Below are 18797 nucleotides of genomic sequence, written 5' to 3'. Positions count from 1 at the left end.
AAGCGCCGAGGGTGTGAGCTGTGCCTCCCTGAGCACCCAGGAGCCCTGCAGGCCTTTTCTCTGGCCAACGTCCCATCCACAGCTTCCCCACCTGGACCCGTGGTCACCTGAGGCCTCAGCAGTTCAGGTTCAGTGTGGAGGCGGCGTCTGGTTCTGGGCTCTGTTTTTGTTAATGGTTGTTCAACTAGCGGTAGAAGCAACTAGAAGAAATAACTCAACCGTGGCGTTCGCAGGGAACCCTGTGGGCGGAACCCGCTGGAACCACCGTGAAGGACAAGCCACTCCGCCCTAGCGCAAGCCACGCAGACAGGACTCCGCTCCTTTTCACACACGCGTCACAAAGAGACAGATGCGGCGTTCCTGGAGCAGCCCCGAAGACGGATTATGCTATAAATCATCATGTTGAGCACACCAAAGCCGAAATTTTTTCCCGGTTTTATTTCTCTTCTTATAACATTTCTCTTCTTATAGCAGGTATTTTTGTGCCGTGATGATTTATTCTGGTTTCAGAACATTACCTTCTGATGAAAGAGAAATATTTTATATTTAAAAAGAAATGGAGAAAACATTTGGTTATCCACATTTCTAAAGCATTAGTAAACGCTCCTAAATGTTCACTTGGGCTTTGGAAGGGTTTCTGAAACAAGGGTCACAAGCGAACAGGCACTTTGTCGGCAAGCTCCGCTCTTCTCTGCTCCTGGGAGGCTCTCAGTGTGGCATAAACAGCGTCGCACAGGGGAGCCGTCTCCCCGTCCGCCAGACCCCCAGACCTCAGCGCCTGCAGAGTGGGGTGACGCCCCTCACCCTCCCAGCCGCCCCACGGCACAGATCAAGCCCCGAGCAGGTGGCGTGGGGCGTGCCGTGAGGTATGGGCTTCATTTGGCCTTTGAGGGCTTTGAGGACAGGACAGGACAGGAAAGCGGCGGGTTAGAGGAAGCCACTTTCCACCAGTCCTCGCCGTCCTGTGCTGTGCCCTGACACTCGTTACCGCACTTCCTCGGTCCCCCACCCGTCCAGGGAGACGGGTGTCCCTGCGTCCGCTTCACAGAGGAAAGATGGCTGCTCGGGAGGAACTAGCTTTTCTGAGGTCACCCAGCTAGAAAGTGCTGGAAAGGGCTGCAACTGATGCTTTTTTCATTCTGCATGCATCAAACATGGATAAAGATCGCTTCCAGATCGGCAGTGTCCCTGCGCACGGGAGAGAAAAGAAGTGACATCTCACCTTAATCGCACCCACGGGGCCGGTGGCTTTGCAGGAGCTCGTGGACAGTGTGCCGTCCACAGTAGGGGACCGGGTGGGGGCAGAGCTCCAGCTCCTGCCCCTGTGCAGGTGGCCTCGTAAGGGGGAAGGGTCCCCGGGACAAGATATGCCCCTCAGCTGCCACTGGAAGACGCAGGAAAAATCAAAGCGACCTTACATTCCGGGGGCCAGCACCCCACTTTGAGATGTACGGACTGGCGGGGGCGCCCCGAGGGCAGGAGCTGAGTGGGGGCGGCCTCACTTATGCCGGGCCCGGCCCCGCCCAGCGCCCGGCCCATGAGTAAACAAAGCACACGCAGGTGTCTGCTCACAGGCAGGTGCCCAGGGGCACCGTTTCAGGTCCCAGTGCAGAGCCCACGCCATCTCCACACTTGGCACGCTGCCTGCTTCTCTCCTGCCTCAGAGAGCCCAGGGTTTTCCTGTCTGTCCCCACACGCTCTACCCCCCTAGCCGAGAAAATGGTCCCCAGTGATTTCTCCTTGATGCCTGGCAAATAAAGAACTGGGGAAAATAAGTTCAGAAAGGGACACACAGAACTTTTTAGGTATTAGTGTGTTTGCTTATGCAAGCCATTAGAAAAAGATACCTGAGCTTGCTTGTCCAAGATCGGTTACCCCAGAGCCGTGTTAGGAGCATTTAATTCAGTGAGAACAGCAGGTGTTTCGGAATGGCGGGAGCCGTCACTGGCAGAACGCAGCCAGAGCCTGTTACGACCTGGAATTAACACCAGTGCGGCACACGAGCCGGGGCACACGCATCCATGCGGCGCGAGGCCAGCCATCCTTTCTCCTCACGGCCGCCCCCGCCCTGCTGGAGAGGCAGGCCCATGGGTTCTGCGGGGCCCCCTGACGGGCCAGAGGCCCGTGCACCCCCGTACGTTCTGGAGAGACACTGCAGTCCCCAGCGTTTCAAATCAGGGGCTTGAGGGGCACCGAGAAGCAGTGTGGGGTTGTGGGAAGCCATGAAGGTCCGTGCCCCTCCACGGTGGGAGACCCTGCCGGGCGCAGCTGCCTGGCCAGCGGCTCCGTTCCCGCTGAATAGAACCCAAGCAGAAGTGAGGAGACTGGGGCTGGTTCTCTCGGCCCGAGGGCCCTGCGAGGTCACCCTCGAGGCTGCTCACGGGAAAGCTGACTCGCACTGAGGGTGAGGAGAGGGGGGCTGTGGGGGGGGTAAGAGTGAGATTCCGCGTCGACCTGCAGCACACAGGTGGTGCTGCTTTAGCGACACAACCCGGCAGGTTAGCATGCGGACGTCGTGTCTGACCAGGCAGCGCTTTCTTCCTGTGCTGAACTCGTCCGGTCTTGCAGCAGCGCCCGTGGGCTGCTCAGGGTCTCCCGGTCAGGTCTGCATCAGCTCGACGGCGGGGCACAGACGTCAGCCCTGTTCCCGCTGCAGAGGCCCGGGTGCCCACGCCTCCGTCCCACGAGGCCCCACAAGTCACTGTATCCATTTTATTTGACAGGTTGTGAGTCTTCAGAGCTCAGCTAGCTTCATGGCCAGCACTGGTCTCTGGATTAACCATTATTTTAAGCTGATTCTCCTGTTTACATGGATTGAAGGGAAGATGGATTATAACGCTGGGCTAGAATTTATTCAGAGACGTTGCAAAGAAGCTTTACCACAGCTGCCTAGTGTTGTTTAAGCACTAGAGTGAAATAGCAGGGAAAAAAAAAAAACCCAGCGCCTCCCCCTTCGGCTGCAGAGAACGGTTCGGGAGCAGTGCTGCCCGGCGCGAGGCCCAGCTCCCTGGGCTGCCAACAGCAGCAGACACTCCTGGGAGGAGAGGTGGAGAAGGGGCTCACGGGGACAAGAGAGGGCTTTCTGTCAGCCAGTCAGGCAGGCTCTAGACAGAAGGAAAGGAAAAAGCAGGGGAGGGACGGAGGGAGAGAAGCAAGGAAGGCAGGGGAAGGAAGGGAAGAGAAAGGAAGTGGAAAGGGCGCTCTAGGGCACCGGCTCCGAGTCCGGTCACCTGTTAGAAATGGGGACTCTTGGGTCCCGCCAGATGCCCGAGTCAGGCACTGGGGGGGCCCACCACGTGCCTGCCCTCCTGCCACCGGGCTCACACGCGAGGACCGCTCCTCTGAGCTGGGGGCTAGAAGAGTGGAACACCAAGGAGCCCTCCCATCCCACGGCACCACGGGACTGTGCCAAGGGTGTGGGGGGTGCCTGTCCACTGGAGGAGCACAGCAGCCCACATGCACCGCGGCCCCGGGGGGGCGCGAGACCCCGCGTGCGTGAGGCTGCAGGACGAGGGGGCCTCCCACCGGGAACCTCAGCTGTGTTTTAGGGGCTCTGACGGTTGGGTAGAAAGAAGAACAGGGGCTTCCTTGAGATAAAGACCATGACTTGGAAAAGAAAGGGAGGTTTGAGTAATGGCCACCGGCGACTTAGGTGGAGGGAGCTGTCAGGACCAAAGTCGGTCAGCCAGTGACAGCCCACAGCTGTGTGGAGGGGACGGGACCCCAGAGCAGCTTCTGCCTCGGGGTTATGTCTCCAGCGTGTTGGAAGACAGCGGGATGGGTCAACGGGGTCTGTGCAAGAACGGCAGGTCTCTGACGAGGGACGGTGTCACCTCTGAAAGGGTGAGAAGGAACACATTCAACAGAAACTTGAGAAATGAGGCACGGAGGGGAGATGCACGGACGAAGCTATAAAACACTCGCCACAGGGCAGGACCGCAGGCTCCGCGGAAGGAGGAAGCGGGGAGTTGCCTCTGGTCCTCCAGGATGAGCCACGCCCTACCAGTTGCCTCTCCTTTGTGTTGGGTCCAAACACCATGTTCACCGGTAGCTTGGTCTCCACTCATTCACTCATTCGCTCCCTCGCTCACCAGTGCGCTCAGCAAGCAGGCTGGTGGCTGAGACGGATGGGCGGTAAGGCAGCTGGATGGCTTCCTGGGGCTCCGCGGTGCCCGGAGTGTAATTTACTTGATTGACCACCACTCGGGGAGGGTACCTTCCCTTGCAAAACCCATCCTTCTTCTGGGCTTTTCTCGGCCACACTGCTGTCAGGGACTCGGAGGAAAGGAGGGGGCATGGCTCTCAAACCCTCCGGCATCACGGCTGAGGGGGTAACTCGTGTATTTCTACCCCAGATCAGAAATGAAGAGTGAACTGTTGTCAGACTGATGGTTAAAGTCAAGCTGAATGTAAAAGGGATTGGCCCAAACGCTGCATGTGGGTGCACACCTGCCGTCACGGGGCAACAGGCGGGGAGCTGTGACTTGCCCGCAGTTTCCACAGAAAGGCTTGGGGGGGACCCTGATACAAGGACATATTACTATGTACATCAGCATGGCAGAGCTGAAGCCAAAACGGGCTGTGCGTTTCGCTCTAAGCACGAAGCCAGAAGCAACGCTGGACCCCGCGACAGGTTTTCAGCAGGCGTCTTGGTGGCCGTGGTGTCGGGTGCCTGGTCGGCTCTGGGGGCAGTCGTGGCAGCGCTGTGAGGGAAGGCAAACAGGTGTCGTGGTAACAGCCTCGGCGGTCACCTTTGCAGACCGTCCGACACGGAGCGCGTATGAATTTCCCAGTCAGAAGTCCCTGACTGCCAGTGAGGAGTTTGGCCTTGGGGGGCGAAGGTAACCTTTCCACCACCGGGCTGTGTCGTCCGGGACGCCAGGCAGTGGACTCACAAGCGTGGAGCCTTCAGCCAGGCTTCTCCCGCTTTCGGCGTGCGGGGCATGTGTACAGGTGTGCGTTTCTGAACGCTGTGAACAATGGTTTACCGCCGCGGAAACGGACAGACGGCCGTCTCTGGCCCAGCGGAACTGCGGGAGGTGATGCTCTGGCCTCTGGCGCCTTCCACTTGCCACTCCAAGAAACCCCGTCCTCGGGTAAGAGGCGCGGCCATGGCTTTCTCCGGGTGGCAGCCGTTCCCGGACGGGTGCAACTGCCATACCTACACCCGCCCTGTGGCCCTCCTTTCGCACATCCTCCTGGGTGCCGGGGTGCTGTGTGCTCACACCGTGGCCCTCGCCGTTGGCTGTGAGAAGGAGCCAGGGTCCCATGGGTTTGGGCAGTGTGGATGTAAGACGGGCCGCACTGGGGTCAGCACCGGGCATGTCTGGGGAAAATGGAGGTTCTGACAATGAAAACCTGAGGACCACCCTGTCGCCGTTCCTCTCCGAAGCCTGCAGTGGCGGTGGCGCTTCACATGCCACTTACCGGGACAAAATGCCCCAGGAGGCCTCCTGCTCAGACCCTGGGCACACCAAGCCCTCTGCGGGCACTAGGCTGTCGCGGGTGTGGGCGTGGTAATGGAGACCCTTCGGCCTCCACGGCTGCTTCGTGGGATGTCTTCCCGAGAAGGATTCCTGGCTGTCGGTCTTTTTCTCACTTGAGGGGATTTTTAAGCCCATTGTCCACAAACTTGTGAGTCACTCTGCTGGCAATCATCAGGGAAAAGAGAAGAGGGCTGAGGAGAACTGGAGATGTTCTGAACACAGCCCATGGCGGATGAGTCTGAGGCTTTCGAACCTCCGTCCAGAGCTGCGCTGGGGGGCGGCAAGGGCAGGGCAAGCAGGGGTACTGAGGAGGGGTGAGTCTGTGTGTGCGGTAGGAGGTGTGGCCCCGGGTTTCCTTTTGCACGCGGGCATCCACGTTTCTAGCGCCTTCTGCTACAGAAACTGTCCTTTCTCCTTTGTGCGTTAATCGAAGTAATTCCTGGGCTCTGTTCCCTGCTCGGGTGTCCATCCTTTCTGCGCGAACCTGTTTTAATTCCTGTAGATGGATCGTTTGTGTCGATACTATGTACTGAAGGTCGTCCAATTTTGTTCTTTTTCGAAACTGTTTTAGCTATTTAGTTCCTTCACTTTTCCCCATAAATTTTAAAGTAAAATTTTCAATTTCTAGAGATACCCCAGCTGCAACATTGATGAGGATGTCACTCAATGCAGAGACCAGCCTGGGAGAGCGGACATCCTGGCCAGGCTGTCCCCCAGCCCCTAACGTGACCGGCCTCTCCTCTCCCTCGGTCTGACCGCTGCCCTGTTCTCTTCCGCGTGTAGAACAGATCTCGAATGTAGTTTGTTAAACGTGTATCTGTTTTGTGTTTTCATTGCAATTTAAACAGTATTGACTTTTTCATTTTAATTTCCATTGTTCGTTGCTTATGTTTAGAAATAGAGTTGATTCAAGAATGTTCTTCATGGACAATTACTTTGTGTGAATACAGAGAGGGCTTTGCGTTCCGTTGTTCTTCCCCTTTCCAATCTGTATGCCTTTTATTTCTTCTCCTTGCGCTCCTGCACGGGCTCATACTTCCAGCACAGCAACAGTCGGAAAGGCATCTTTGCTTTGTCCCTAGTCTCAGGGGAAGCGCCCAGGCTTCCTTCCTGAGTACGGCATTGTAGGGTGTTCCCAGTGCCCGTTCCCAGCTTCGGTGAGTTCTCACTGTGCTGAGAGGTTTGTCTTTTTTTTTTTTTTTTTTTAATCACTATTGGATGTTACATTTTATCAAATGCTTTTTCTGAGCCTAGTAAGATGATCACATTTTTCCTTGACTCTGTTGATGTGGCAGATTCCCCTGACTGATATTTGCAGAGCCAGCCCTCGCAGTGGTAAGACGAACCTCACTTGATCAGGATAAATTATGATTTCTACAGATCATGGAATTTGATTTTCAGGTACTTTCTTGGGTATTTCTTGCACGCGTGCTGCTAAGGGTCTGGGTCTGCGGTTTTCTTTTCTCTGGTGCCCTCCCCTGGCCGGGCGTCGGCGCGACGCTGTGGGACTGCCTTCACCTCTCCCTCAGGCGTTTGGGGGACTCACCTGTGCACCGTGGTGCGTCGAGGGCTTGTTGTGGTTGGAAGGTTTTAATCACAAATTCGGATGTTTACCAGTTGCAGAACTACCCAGGTTACCCATTTCTTCTTGAGTGGGTTTTAGAAGTGTGTTTCTGTTAAGGACTTTGTCTGTTTCGTGTAAGCTGCGGAATTTATGAGCATAAAGACGCTCGAAGCGTCCTCTACCCCCTTCCTGTCACCCGGACTTGGAGGGGCGTGTCTTGATGGTGGGGTACTGGTCATTTGCGGTTTCTCATTTATTCTTGATTCTTCTGGCTAGAGGTTTATTTACCTTTTAAAAGAACCAGTTTTGGGTTTCCTTGATTTTCTCTATTATTTTTCTTATTTTATTTTCTGCTTTTTTTTCTTTACTATTTCCTTGAATTGGCTTGTTCTGGGTTTAATGAACTGTTACAGATTCTTAAGGTAGAAGCTTAGATTCTAATTTAAACATTTAAATGCTATAAATTTCCCTCTAGCGCTTCTGCATCCCATAAATTTTGATATGTTGAATTTTCATTTTCATTAAGTTGAAAGTGCTTTCTAATTTTCCGTGCGACTTCCTCTCTGACTCGTGGTTCCTTTGAAGTGTGTTGCTTAATTTCCGAATATTTAGGGATGTTCCACAATCTTTCCGTTGTTAATGTCAAGTTTGATTCTTTGGGGGTCATCAAACATGTATTTTGTGGTTTCAGTTGTTTTTAGCTAGTTCAGGTTTGCTTGGGGCTCAGAGTACTTCTGGGTGGGGAAGCTGCATGTGCCCTGCTGTCGACGGACGGGAGGCCTCAAAGTGCGTGTCACGTAGGGCAAGGCGCTCGGGGGCGTTGCGTTGCTTGGGTCTCGCATCTGCTCACGGATGTTCTCCGTCCCCTCTCTCTTTTTTGAGAAGGGAGCCTTAAAGTCTCCAACTAGAATAGAAGGGTTTTTCTAGGTTTCCTTTTAATTTGTCGGTTTTGCCTCTTGTATGTTGAAGTTCTGCTGCGTAACACACTTAGGTCCTTAAGTCTCCTTGGTGAGAAGAGCAGTTCATCCTCATACACAGTGTCTCTCCAGCGCTGGTTCTCTTCCTGGCTGGGGAGTCTGCTTCTCCTCGTATTACTATAACCACTCCAGATTTAATTCGTGTTTTCGTGTGTATTTTCCCACTCTTTTACTTCTAAGCTACTTGTGTCTTCGTATTTAAAGTGGGCTTCTTTCACACAACATATAGCCGGGTCTTACTTTTTGTCCGACTGATAATCTGTCTCCGATTGGGACATATAAACTGTCTATATTTTATTATAACTATTGACGTGGGATTGAAGTCTGTCATCTTGCTGATTACTTCCACTTGTTTCCTCCCTTATTTTGTCCTTCTCTATTGTTTTTGCCTGCCTGCTTTGGGATTATTTAGGTATTTTTTTATTTAGGTTATTTTTTTCCACTCTTGTCTTATTTATCTCTTTCCTCAAACTTGTTTAGTGATTGCTCTGGGGTTTCAAATGGACTTCATCAACTAAATTTATCTTGAAATATACTACATGTATAATGTTAGAACCTTATGACAATATACTTCCAATCCCTCCTTCCTGTCTTTTGTGCCATTGTGGCCAGTTATTTTATTCTTACCTATGTTATAAGACCACAATAAATTGCTACTGTTTTTTGCTTTAAACAGTTATATTTGAGACTGAAACAAAAGTATAAAAAGAAAAAAGTAGATTATATTTACCTTCACTTTAACCATTTCTGAAAGTCATCATTTATTTGCATAGAGCTAAAGTTTTGGCATTTGATTACGTATTTCTTTAACATTTATTTTTCATAGTGCAGGTCTGCTAGTAACAATGTCTCTCAGATTTTTATCTTTCTGAAAATGTCTTTATCTTGCCGTCATGTTTAAAGGATATGTTCACAGGATATAGGATTCTGGGAGAATTGTTTTTTCTATCAGTACTTTAAAGCCATCGTTCTATCACCTTCTGGCTCACATAGTTTCTGATGAGAAGGCCATTGTCATTCTCGTCTTCGTATCTGGGCGTGTGTCCTGCCTTTTTCGTGTATCCGCAGCACCCAGGCATCCGCACTCCCGTGCTGGCGCCCACTCAGCCTGCAGCAATTCAGGAAGAACTGGGGCTGAGTTTTTCTCACTGTGCGGTGCCCGTTGTCCCTTTGTCCTGTGGGCTGCCACAGGGGAGCCTGCACGCCCAGCCCACGCCCCCCAGAGGCCGCTCCACTCTTAGACGTCAAACTGCTTGGCTGCCCTGTGCCCTCAGCTTCCTCTGGGCTCAAGAAAAGTTATGATTTTATCACACATTCAGCTCTTTTTGGTTCTTAGGTAGATGCGATTTCTTTCCACCTGCCTATATCCTGGTCCCAGCCATCAACGTGGCCATTTTTGACCCACAACTTTTGGATGGGTGCTGAGTGGGGAAGCGGGACGGTTTTCTTGGTGACTTATGGAGGGAGGGGCTGGGGGACACCACAGCCGGAGCTGAGAGAGGATGGGAAGGAGAGCGTGACTTGGAAGAACAGGTGTGAGGACTTGGGTGAACTTGACACTTTTTCACCACTGCCTGATGAGAGAGCTTTTCGGAAGAAGCACACCGGAAGGCACAGTAGCTTTGACAGGACCATGCTCTGTCCCCTGTGCTGTGTGCCAGGACACTCTGGTCTGTGTTCCTGTGCCTGGAGCCAAAGGACCCTTGGGGCTTCTGTGCCGTACTTTTACAGTGATCTCCTAAAGAGCCAGGACTCATTCTGTCCCCTGCAGACAGTGCGATGGGACGGCCAGTGCGCTGGCCCCTCATTGGTGCCCCTGTCACGTCGCTGCCTTTTTCAAATACTTTGGTCCCCGCTGCCGACCACACACGCTATCAGTCCCAATGCTCGGGGTCAGCCGCCTGCCCCACATCGCGGTGGCCGTGCTCACCATTTTCTCCCCATTCTCCTGTCCTCCAGACCTGCTGCAGGTGGCCCCTGGCCGGAGGCCTCCTGCACCTTCCTCGGGCAGAGCTGGCTCTTCCGCCCGATGCGTTTGTTGCTCCACAGAGAGACTTGCCCATTTCAGTTACGTGCGGCTGTCCCCTGGAATGCAGGTGGCAAGCACGAGGCCCGCGGGCCGAATCCGGCCCTCCACCTTGTTTCTACCCGGCAGCGGCGCCGAGCTCTCACTTAACTGTTCAGGAGTAGTTACACTTATACAGCCCTAAAGTTACATTGAGCCCTTTGAAGGCCACTGCGAGGCTGATGTGGCCCCCGGTGAAAATGAGGGTGACACCCATGCCCTAGAATGTGACTTCTTGGAGGCAGGCCATCTGCCAGGCATACAAGATCTGCTCCCTAAAACAAAGACTAGAGAGTGGAAGTTTTCAAAGGGGGGCCCCTGTGACACACAAACAGAAATTCAGCCTCCAAACGAATCAGCAGCAATGCGTGTGGGAACGAGGTGGGTTTTTGACATAAAGGGTAATGGGTTCGAAACGTAGTCACATGGAATGAGGGTGTGGACTTCTAAATGAAGCCCTGGCTAATTGCAGAAGAAATCGGAGAAAGCCCGTGCTTGCTGTCCATCCCGGACCCCCAGGAAAGGCTCTCCGTGAAGTGAGATGGTCCAGTCTACTTTTCTGCCTAAGCCTTAAAGAATTCAGCAACAGAAAATGAGAAATAGCCGAATTCTTTTTCTCTGTAATGTCACTGTTAGCTTCCAAAAACATTCATCACACTCCCCATCCCTGACGTTGTAATTGCCTGTGAGTCTGAGCGGCCGCTGAGGGTTTCTCTTTCATCTCTCCTCCCTCCCGGGCCTCCCTGTTCGCGCTGCGTCTGCAACATCGCCGGCCTGCCACAGTGCCCACCGCACCCCCGCAGAACGTGCAGGCGGAAGCTGTGAACTCCACGGCCATCCGGCTCCTGTGGAGCCCCCCGCCGCAGCAGTTCATCAACGGCATCAACCAAGGATACAAGGTACACGGCCTGGCCTCTGGTGGCTGGCTGTCTCGGGAGGCCATGGCCTTGTGATGGGGGAGAAGGCTGCCCGCCCCACCAGGAGGGGGGTTCCCTGGAGTCCCCAGGATCTTATCACCAGCTGTGCTGGCTCAGAAACTCAGAGTCGTGGTTCTCGAGAGTCTGGTTCCCACGCAGCAGAGCAGCCTCTTGTGAGAAAGGCCTTTCATGTGAAAGTTGCCAGCGGGAGACCTCTCTCACTTGATTGGGATCAGCGTGTGTACGAGCCACTTTGCCCTGGAAGGGGTCCTCTCAGAGGGGACAGGGGCACCGGGTGCAATTGAGTGACATCCCTACCAAGAGAGGACAGTTATTCCTCCCCCTCTCCACTGCCGGGAGCATTCTGCTCACAGAACGCAGGCCGGTGGGTCAGGGCGCCTCCCCAGCCTGACTTCGAGACACGGACACATTCCCGCCCCCACCCCCACTTTGTCCTCACTCACCAGAACGCGGAGCCCTCCTACCCACACTGGGCACAAGTTCCAGAAACACCGCCTCTCTTCCCTTCCAGGCTCGCTTCTGCGGGGACCAGGAGCCCATTTTAGCTGCCGGGCAGTCCCTAGCTTTCTGCCCCGGCCGTCAGCTCAGGGAGCCCTTCGGACACGAGCGTCTATCCAGCAACCCAGTTTCCCCGGACGCCCAGTCCGGTTTTTTTCCATTTGGATTCAATCTATAAAAACACTTGAGTTTCACTAGCAAGGCAAACGTGGCTAGAAATGTGCCCCGCCCTCTCTTCCCCCAGCGGTGCCTACAAGGGCGAGCTTTCTTCAGAGAGAATCCTATCGATCGCCAGGATGGTTTTGCCTCTTTGACTCTCTGTCAAGTCTTACTGGCAAGGCTGGGGCGCGCGATCAATGCCCTCGATGCCAGCTTGATCCATGTAAATGCGCCTCGCGCCCCGCAGCGCGCCCGCCTTCGCCCCGTAACCCCGGACCTGCTCCGTGTCTAAGGAAGGAAAAGCCGCACTCCTACGTGCTGTTGCCAGAACCTTAAAACACCTGTCCTTGGAATATGTGTATCTACCACATGTCTTTAAAACTGTAGTTAATTTCCTGAAGTCCTTTTCAGAAAACTCCCGAGTTATAAGTTATAAATGCTTCGGGTCATCTCCATGGCACCGGGCTCATTTTTGAGTCAGAGGAGGTGCCAACCCAGGAAAATACCTGCACGTGCGCGGTTGTACCGAGTCCGCAGAGTCCGGGGCGGGTTTTCTTATCTCTGACTGTCAAAGTCGCGTGTGTACGCGCAAAGAAGTGAAGGCTTCAAGAGTGTGTACCACCCTCTGAGTTAAAGCAGGTATTTTATTTACAAATCCGCATTTAAAGTATATATGTTTGTACTCAAGAATCTGAGGTATCTTTTAAACTCAGCACTTTTGAGTAAGATTATAAATGCTGGGTTTATGGAGTTTCTTAATTATGACTTTGAAGACATACCAATTGCAAAATAAAGTTCTGATGCAGATTTCAACACACGCAATTAAAAGGATCTCTTTGTCGCATTCTGTCCCAGCTCCTAGCATGGCCCGCCGATGTCCCCGAGGCTGTCACTGTTGTCACCATCGCTCCGGACTTCCACGGAGTCCACCATGGGCACATAACCAATTTGAAGAAGTTCACCGCCTACCTCACGTCGGTGCTGTGTTTCACCACGCCGGGGGACGGGCCTCCGAGCACCCCCCAGCTCGTCCGGACTCACGAGGACAGTGAGTGCACCTTTGTCCCGGGTCTCAGCGGCAGCCAGAGTCCATTGTGGGGGGTTGGGACCACTGCCGTGTCCAGCACTGGCAAGAGCAGAGCCGGGTCACCAGGGAGCTCCGCAGGGAGCTGAGGCTGTGGAAAGTCCCCGTCACAGAGGGCAGGGGCTGCCGATGGCAAAGGGTGGGCCACCCAGCCACAGGGAGGGCTGAGGGCAGGAGAGAGTCCAGTCCCACCGTGTGGTCAGCTTCGGTCCTGCTGGACTTCTCTCTGCCCAGGTCTCATCGTCCTGTCCCTTCTCCTTCAGCCCCCAGTGGCCCAGCCCTGCTTCCTGACCCCTGCAGGCCTTTCCCCTGTGCCCTTGACTTTCACCGTCTCCGCCTGGGCAGTCAAGCCGGCTGCTCTGCCCTCAGGCCAGCAGACGCTGTCCAGGGAAAGCGAGCCCCGGTGCGCCCCAGCTCAGTCCCAAGATCCGAGAAGGCTTGTCGTAGTTCGTAGTAACTGGAAAAGAGAAAATCACAGAACGGCAGTGTACTAAATATTTTGAAGTGACTAGAAGCACTTCAGAGAAAACCGATCGTGACCTAATGCTCAGCTGAGTGACAAATGAGATCGCACACCGAACTGTACGAGATTTAAACTTTCTAAACACACGTGCATGAAATGACCTGAGCTGCGAAGAGACCTCAGAAGAAACACGTCTGTGTGGCATGGCTGCGGGTAAATTTACACGCAGTTCTCGTTTCTACAATGAGTGTGTCCTTCATAGTGAGAACCGAAACCAGTGTAAGGCTTTTAAGGTCCTGCTCCCTCAGCCTCCCGGCTTCGCAGTCCTCTCAGCTGGGGGCAGAGGTCAAGGCCATCCAGCGAGCTTCCTCCTGTCCCCTTCTTGGTTCCTCTCCCCTCCTCCCTCACGGGGTGGAGTCCAGCCTCCCAGCCCCTGATGTGGTCAGGGCTCCGTGACCTGACTGAGCTGCCCACAGGCCACCCCCTGGCCCTGTGTCCTCCCAGGATAAGCGGTGGCTCTGCCCCCAGCCTCTCCCGCTCCCCACACCCCCAGCAGCCTGGCTGTCCCTGCACCACTGCCCGCCATCGACTCAGGCCCCGTCCCAGCGGCGACACGGGGAGAACAGACACGGACTTCTCGGCCCTCTGAGACCACCGACCTTCCTCCATAAAAAGAGAAACCCAGCGACCCTGCTGCCACTGTTCACCGAAGTCGTGTCCACTCACGGCCTTCCGTCTCTGCTGTGTGCTTGTGGTCACGCTGGAACGCTTATGGCGATGCTGACCGAACCACCGCAGCCGGGAGAACCAACGCTGACCCCCGTAGTGTCCCCGGGGCAGTCTCGCTGTGCTGGGGCTCTGAGGGTCTGTGTATCTGCCACCACGGTCAGGTCACTGGTTCATGGACACGAAATGAAGATCCTTCTCTTACAGCCACGCCCACCTCCCTTCCCAGGTCCCCTTCTGAGCCACGAGCTTCGTTTCCTTTCTTGCCTGGTTCTTGATCTCCGCGGGCAACAGTCAGCCCTTCTTTCGCTGTTAAGTGGGATGTTGTCTAATGTCTGGTCTCTGTCGGGTAGGGGCAGCTCTCTATTACTAACTTGCTGAGAGCTTGGATCATGAGTAAATACTGGTTTGTCCCGTCGCTTGTACTGCATCAGTCGCTGTGATCACAGCGTTTTCTTCTTCGCTTGTTGACTGATACGGTCGGTTGCTCTTCGAATGTGGAATCAACCGTGCATATTCGGAGTAAAGCCCACTCGGTCACACGGTGTGATTATTGACTGCGTTTCTGGATTCGGTTTGCCGATACTTTTTGGAGGCTGTTTTGCATCCAAGCCGGTGAGAGCGGCTGGTCTGCACTTGTGCGTTCCTGGACCGACTTTGTCTGGTTTGGGCATCACGTTAGCACTGGCCTCACAAAACAAGTGTGGAAGCATCCCACCCTCTTCTGTGTCCTGGAAGAGGTCGCACAAAACTGGTATTGATTCGTCCTTAAGTGTTTGGTCGAGTTTTCCAGCGAAGTCCTCTGAGCCCGGAGATTTCTTTGGGGGAAGCTTTTTAATTACACACTTAATTTCTCTCATGGTTATAATACGATTCAGTTGTCTATTGCACCTTGGCTGAGTTCTGGTAGTTTGTGGTTTTCAAGAAATCCTCTAAATTATTGAATTTGTGAGGGTAAAGTTGTGGGTAGTACGTGCTCCCTTCTTGCCTTCCGAATGGCTGACGGAGGTGCAGTCCTGTCTCATCCTGGTATTGGGGGTCTGTTTCTTCTGGGGGTTTTTGTTTGTTTTTATTTTGTCATTTTTCCTAGAGACTTATCAATTTAATTGATTTTTTTTTTTTTTTTAGAAAACCAGGTTTTTGTTTCATTGATTTTTCTCTGTTGTTTTCCCATTTCCAATTTCATTCATTTGTGCTCTTATTCTTCCTCCTGCTTGCTTTGGGTTTATTTTTCTTTTCTTTAACTTCTTGAAGTAATAAGCATGTAGATTATTTATTTGAAGCTCTCTTTATTTCTAATGCGAGCATGTAGTGCTATAAATGTTCCTTTTCACGCTGCATTAGCTGCATCCCACATATTTTGATATTTGTGTTTCATTTGCATTCAGTTCTATGTGTTTCTACTTCTTTGCCCTTCCTCTCTGACCCGTGGATTGTGTAGAAGTGTGCTCTTTAATTTCCACGTGTTGGAGATTTTCCTGTTGTCTCTTGCTCTTGAGGAGGTACTGGCGAAGCATGTGGGTAAGTGAAGCCAGGAATTCTAGATGGGTGAGGGGCCACAGGCTTCGCCCTGGGGCAGGTGTGGGCCGGCCCTGCCTCTGGCCCGGGCTCCCTGCTCTGGCTTCCCAGGTTCCTATGTTCTCACACAAGCCCTACTCATGGTTACACAGTGTGTCCAGGGAGCTGGACTCAAGCAGCTGCTTTTCTGACCCCCACCCCCCACCCGCCTGATTGTTCTAACTGAGCAGCACAGAGAGAAGACAGAGAAGGAAGTGTGTGACTCTCCAGCCGCTGTCTCCTCGGCTCTCGGCACGGCTGGGTGAAGCTGGATGAAATCATTTCTGTGACCATAGCCAGGACACTTCTCACACCTGCCACCCCTTTGTGACTCCACTGACATTCAGGGCCCTGGTCCTGGTTCATCACCTCCCTTTGTCATTGGAACTTCCCACACAGCTGACCAAGAATGAGCGGGCTGTCTTGCTAACAGGCGACCTTATCTTTCGTTGCTAGGGCCAGGAGCTGTGGGCCACCTGAGTTTCACGGAGATTCTGGACACGTCCCTCAAGGTCAGCTGGCAGGAGCCCCTGGAGAAGAACGGTGTCATTACAGGTAAGTGTCCCCCGCTCCAAACACGAAGACATGGATGCAGTTTCCGGCAAAACCGCCGACAGAGAGCACGCATGTCTGCAGTGCGTGGCAGCGGCCGCGGCCCCTGCCCCACTCCCAGGCCCCGCCCTCGGGGTCCCAACCCCTTCAGGCGCTTTTGCCTGCCCGGCTGCAGACCCAGAGTGCAGACACTTAGTCTCCTCCCACCGCGTCTCTGAGCAGCGAGGAAGGGTTTTGTGGCGAATTTCTCAAGTGTAGGTCTCGCCCTCAATTCTCACAGCAACACAGCCAACACTGACGTGACCGATGTGCAGACGATGAAGCCGACCTCTCCCTTCACTCAGCAAGTGCACACGAGAGCCCGTGCGGGCCGGCCCTTGGCTAAAAGGCTGCCAACCAGGCCGCAACCACGACACTCCCACGCCAGAGTCTCAGCCCTGTCCCGCAGCGGAGCGGTGGCCAGGGCAGGACAGGGTCCTGGGGAGAACTCGGGGTAGGACAGGCAGCAGGTGTGCATCAGAGGGGTGCAGGGCTCGGGGCCTCTTTCTTTGCAAACAGCTCACCTTCTGTAGGGTTTTAATGGCCTTATATTATAGAAGAGCTTTCTGGAAAGACTGTCAGGTCTGAGCTAATTCAAATCTTGGGTTGGAGAGAAGCACTCTAGGTTTGAGGGGCACAGGCTGTGGCCTCAGGAGAAGGTGGGGGACCTGAACCCCACTCTCCCGGTCTCTTGGGTCCGCAGATCACCTCAGAACCTACGCCTCTTCACCCCGGGCATGGAATGCCCTCGTGGGCTGCCAAGGGTTCACTGAGGCCACCAGATAGTGTGGCTGGCCTGAAGCAGCTCGGCCACCACTGGGCACCCCTTCCCATTCAGGAAGCATCGCTTGTGAAGCCGGCCACTCACTTTTCATATAGCCCGGTCACCCGTCTACTGGACACATGTCCTGTGGCAGGCACCCTCTGGGGAGGACAGGACACCCACCCAGCTGTCCCTGCAGCTGGGCCCTGAGCAATCAGGAGGCCCTGGCTCCTAGCTGAGCCCTTTCCACCCGCTGGCGAGTGGCCGGGCCTGAGCTATGCTTTCCCTTTGTGGCTTTGTCATCCAGGCATTCACAGAAGCCATCATCCCTCCTGAGGCGGGGCTCTGAGAGCCCTCCGCCCGGCTGCAGGGCTCAGGTGCCCCCCCACCACCACCTTGTCCCACAGAGCAGTCCTCACCCTGGGCCCCTCCCACCGGCAGGCCCCCTAGCACTTTGGGATCTTGTTTAACTTTTGAACAGCCACAGGAGGGGCATCCTGTGGCCACCAGGTGAGACCATGGGTCCCGGGCCCACCTAGCTGGCAGGTAGCGGAGCGAGCACGGGATCCAGGTGTCCGTGTTCTGCCCACTGCACCAGGTGCTAGAGCAGGGGGCTGTGCTCCAGCCCCGAGCCAGACGGTCCCTCTCCTCCTGCGTTCTCGGCTCTCGGGTCTCAGCACGTTTCCCAGCGTGCCCCGGGCCGACGAACCACCTAATCGTCCTGTCGAGCGGGCACTTAGGCGCAAACCACTTAATAAGTATTGATATGCCGACCCCTAGATGGCCATCGAATGAGTAATACACATTACTTGAAAGAAGTGGTACTTGTATTCCCTTCTAAAGGAAACGGGCCGTGTATTCCTGGTGTCCCATGTGCAGTGCGCACTGGGGGCCCTGCCAGCCTCCTGCCCACAGGGCCAGACCGGACCACCCCCTTCACTTCCTGCTCCACTGTGATTTTCAGGCAATGCCTGCCTTCTTACCCCTGCAACCCCCAAACCGCAGCATCTCAAAGACAGGGTGTGTCCAAGGCAGGCAGCTCTCCATTCTGCAATTGTGAGCTACTCCAGTGAATGTCCCAGACACAGGCAGGAGGTGCCCCGTGTCCCCGTTTCCCTGCACTGTTCCCGGGGGCTCCCTGCAGTGCCCCGGGCACCCCAACACGCAGCCTGGGGACTGTGTCCTACACCGAACTCCTCTCTGCTGCCCTGCTGCTCACCCCCTCCCAGTGCGCTCTGGCCACCAGAGCCTGGCCAGAACCCCTCAGAGAACCATGTACTCAGATTGGGTCACAGGGAGGGCACCTGTGGTCAGGCGTCATCTCCAGCCAGCACGTTTAAGTAAACTTAGGAATCTGGAACTGCCCCAAAGAAGCTGATGTTTTGAAACACCCACTTTTAAAAAAGTGTTATAACCCCAGCAATGGAAAAAAGCCACTATTAGAACTGGATGTCAAAACCCCGACCTGTCCTGCATCCTGACATCTGCTTAGTACAGGGTCGCAGGGCTGAGCAGGTGGCATGGAAGGCCTCCAGGAGCCTGGGCTGGAAGGAACGGAACAAAGTGGGCCAGGGACGGCCCCTGCACACCGCAGGATAGCTCGGCTCTGGCCACACCATGGAGCAGAGACAGACAGACGAGTGCGGGGAAGACAAGTCCACACACCGAACTCCACGGGAGCCTGCCCTTTGGGAGGAAGGGCTTCCCAGCTCCCAGCCCGCGGGGACCAGTCCTGCGGCCCAATGCGAGCTGCACTCTCCTCGGGGTCAGAGGCAAAGCCTGGTGAGAAGCAGGGCCCCTCTGCCCACTGGGCTCTCGGCACGGCATTCAGTCTCCCGGTCCCGAACCTGTCCGGGGCCCTGGCGGACAGTTCCCACGCCAAGGGCTGGCCTGCACGCAGGTACGCAGTGTGAGCCCCACCTGTCC

The 18797-nt window shown here is 54.6% G+C and overlaps 1 protein-coding gene across 2 annotated transcripts in view; it reads left to right on the top strand.

Moving 5' to 3' along the window:
• SDK1 (sidekick cell adhesion molecule 1) overlaps nt 1–18797 on the top strand; it is a 576882-nt gene that overhangs the window by 470196 nt on the left and 87889 nt on the right. For both annotated transcript variants that reach the window (XM_053926257.2, XM_053926258.2), the window contains 3 exons: nt 10876–10991; nt 12543–12735; nt 15974–16072. In XM_053926257.2, coding sequence (XP_053782232.1) covers nt 10876–10991; nt 12543–12735; nt 15974–16072 — 408 coding nt within the window. The remainder of the gene's footprint in view (nt 1–10875; nt 10992–12542; nt 12736–15973; nt 16073–18797) is intronic.

The sequence above is a fragment of the Desmodus rotundus genome, chromosome 6, assembly GCF_022682495.2.
Source record: "Desmodus rotundus isolate HL8 chromosome 6, HLdesRot8A.1, whole genome shotgun sequence".
Classification (NCBI taxonomy): Eukaryota; Metazoa; Chordata; class Mammalia; order Chiroptera; family Phyllostomidae; genus Desmodus; species Desmodus rotundus.
Note: the sequence above shows the minus strand (reverse complement) of the source record. Positions and strands in the feature narration are given on the sequence as shown.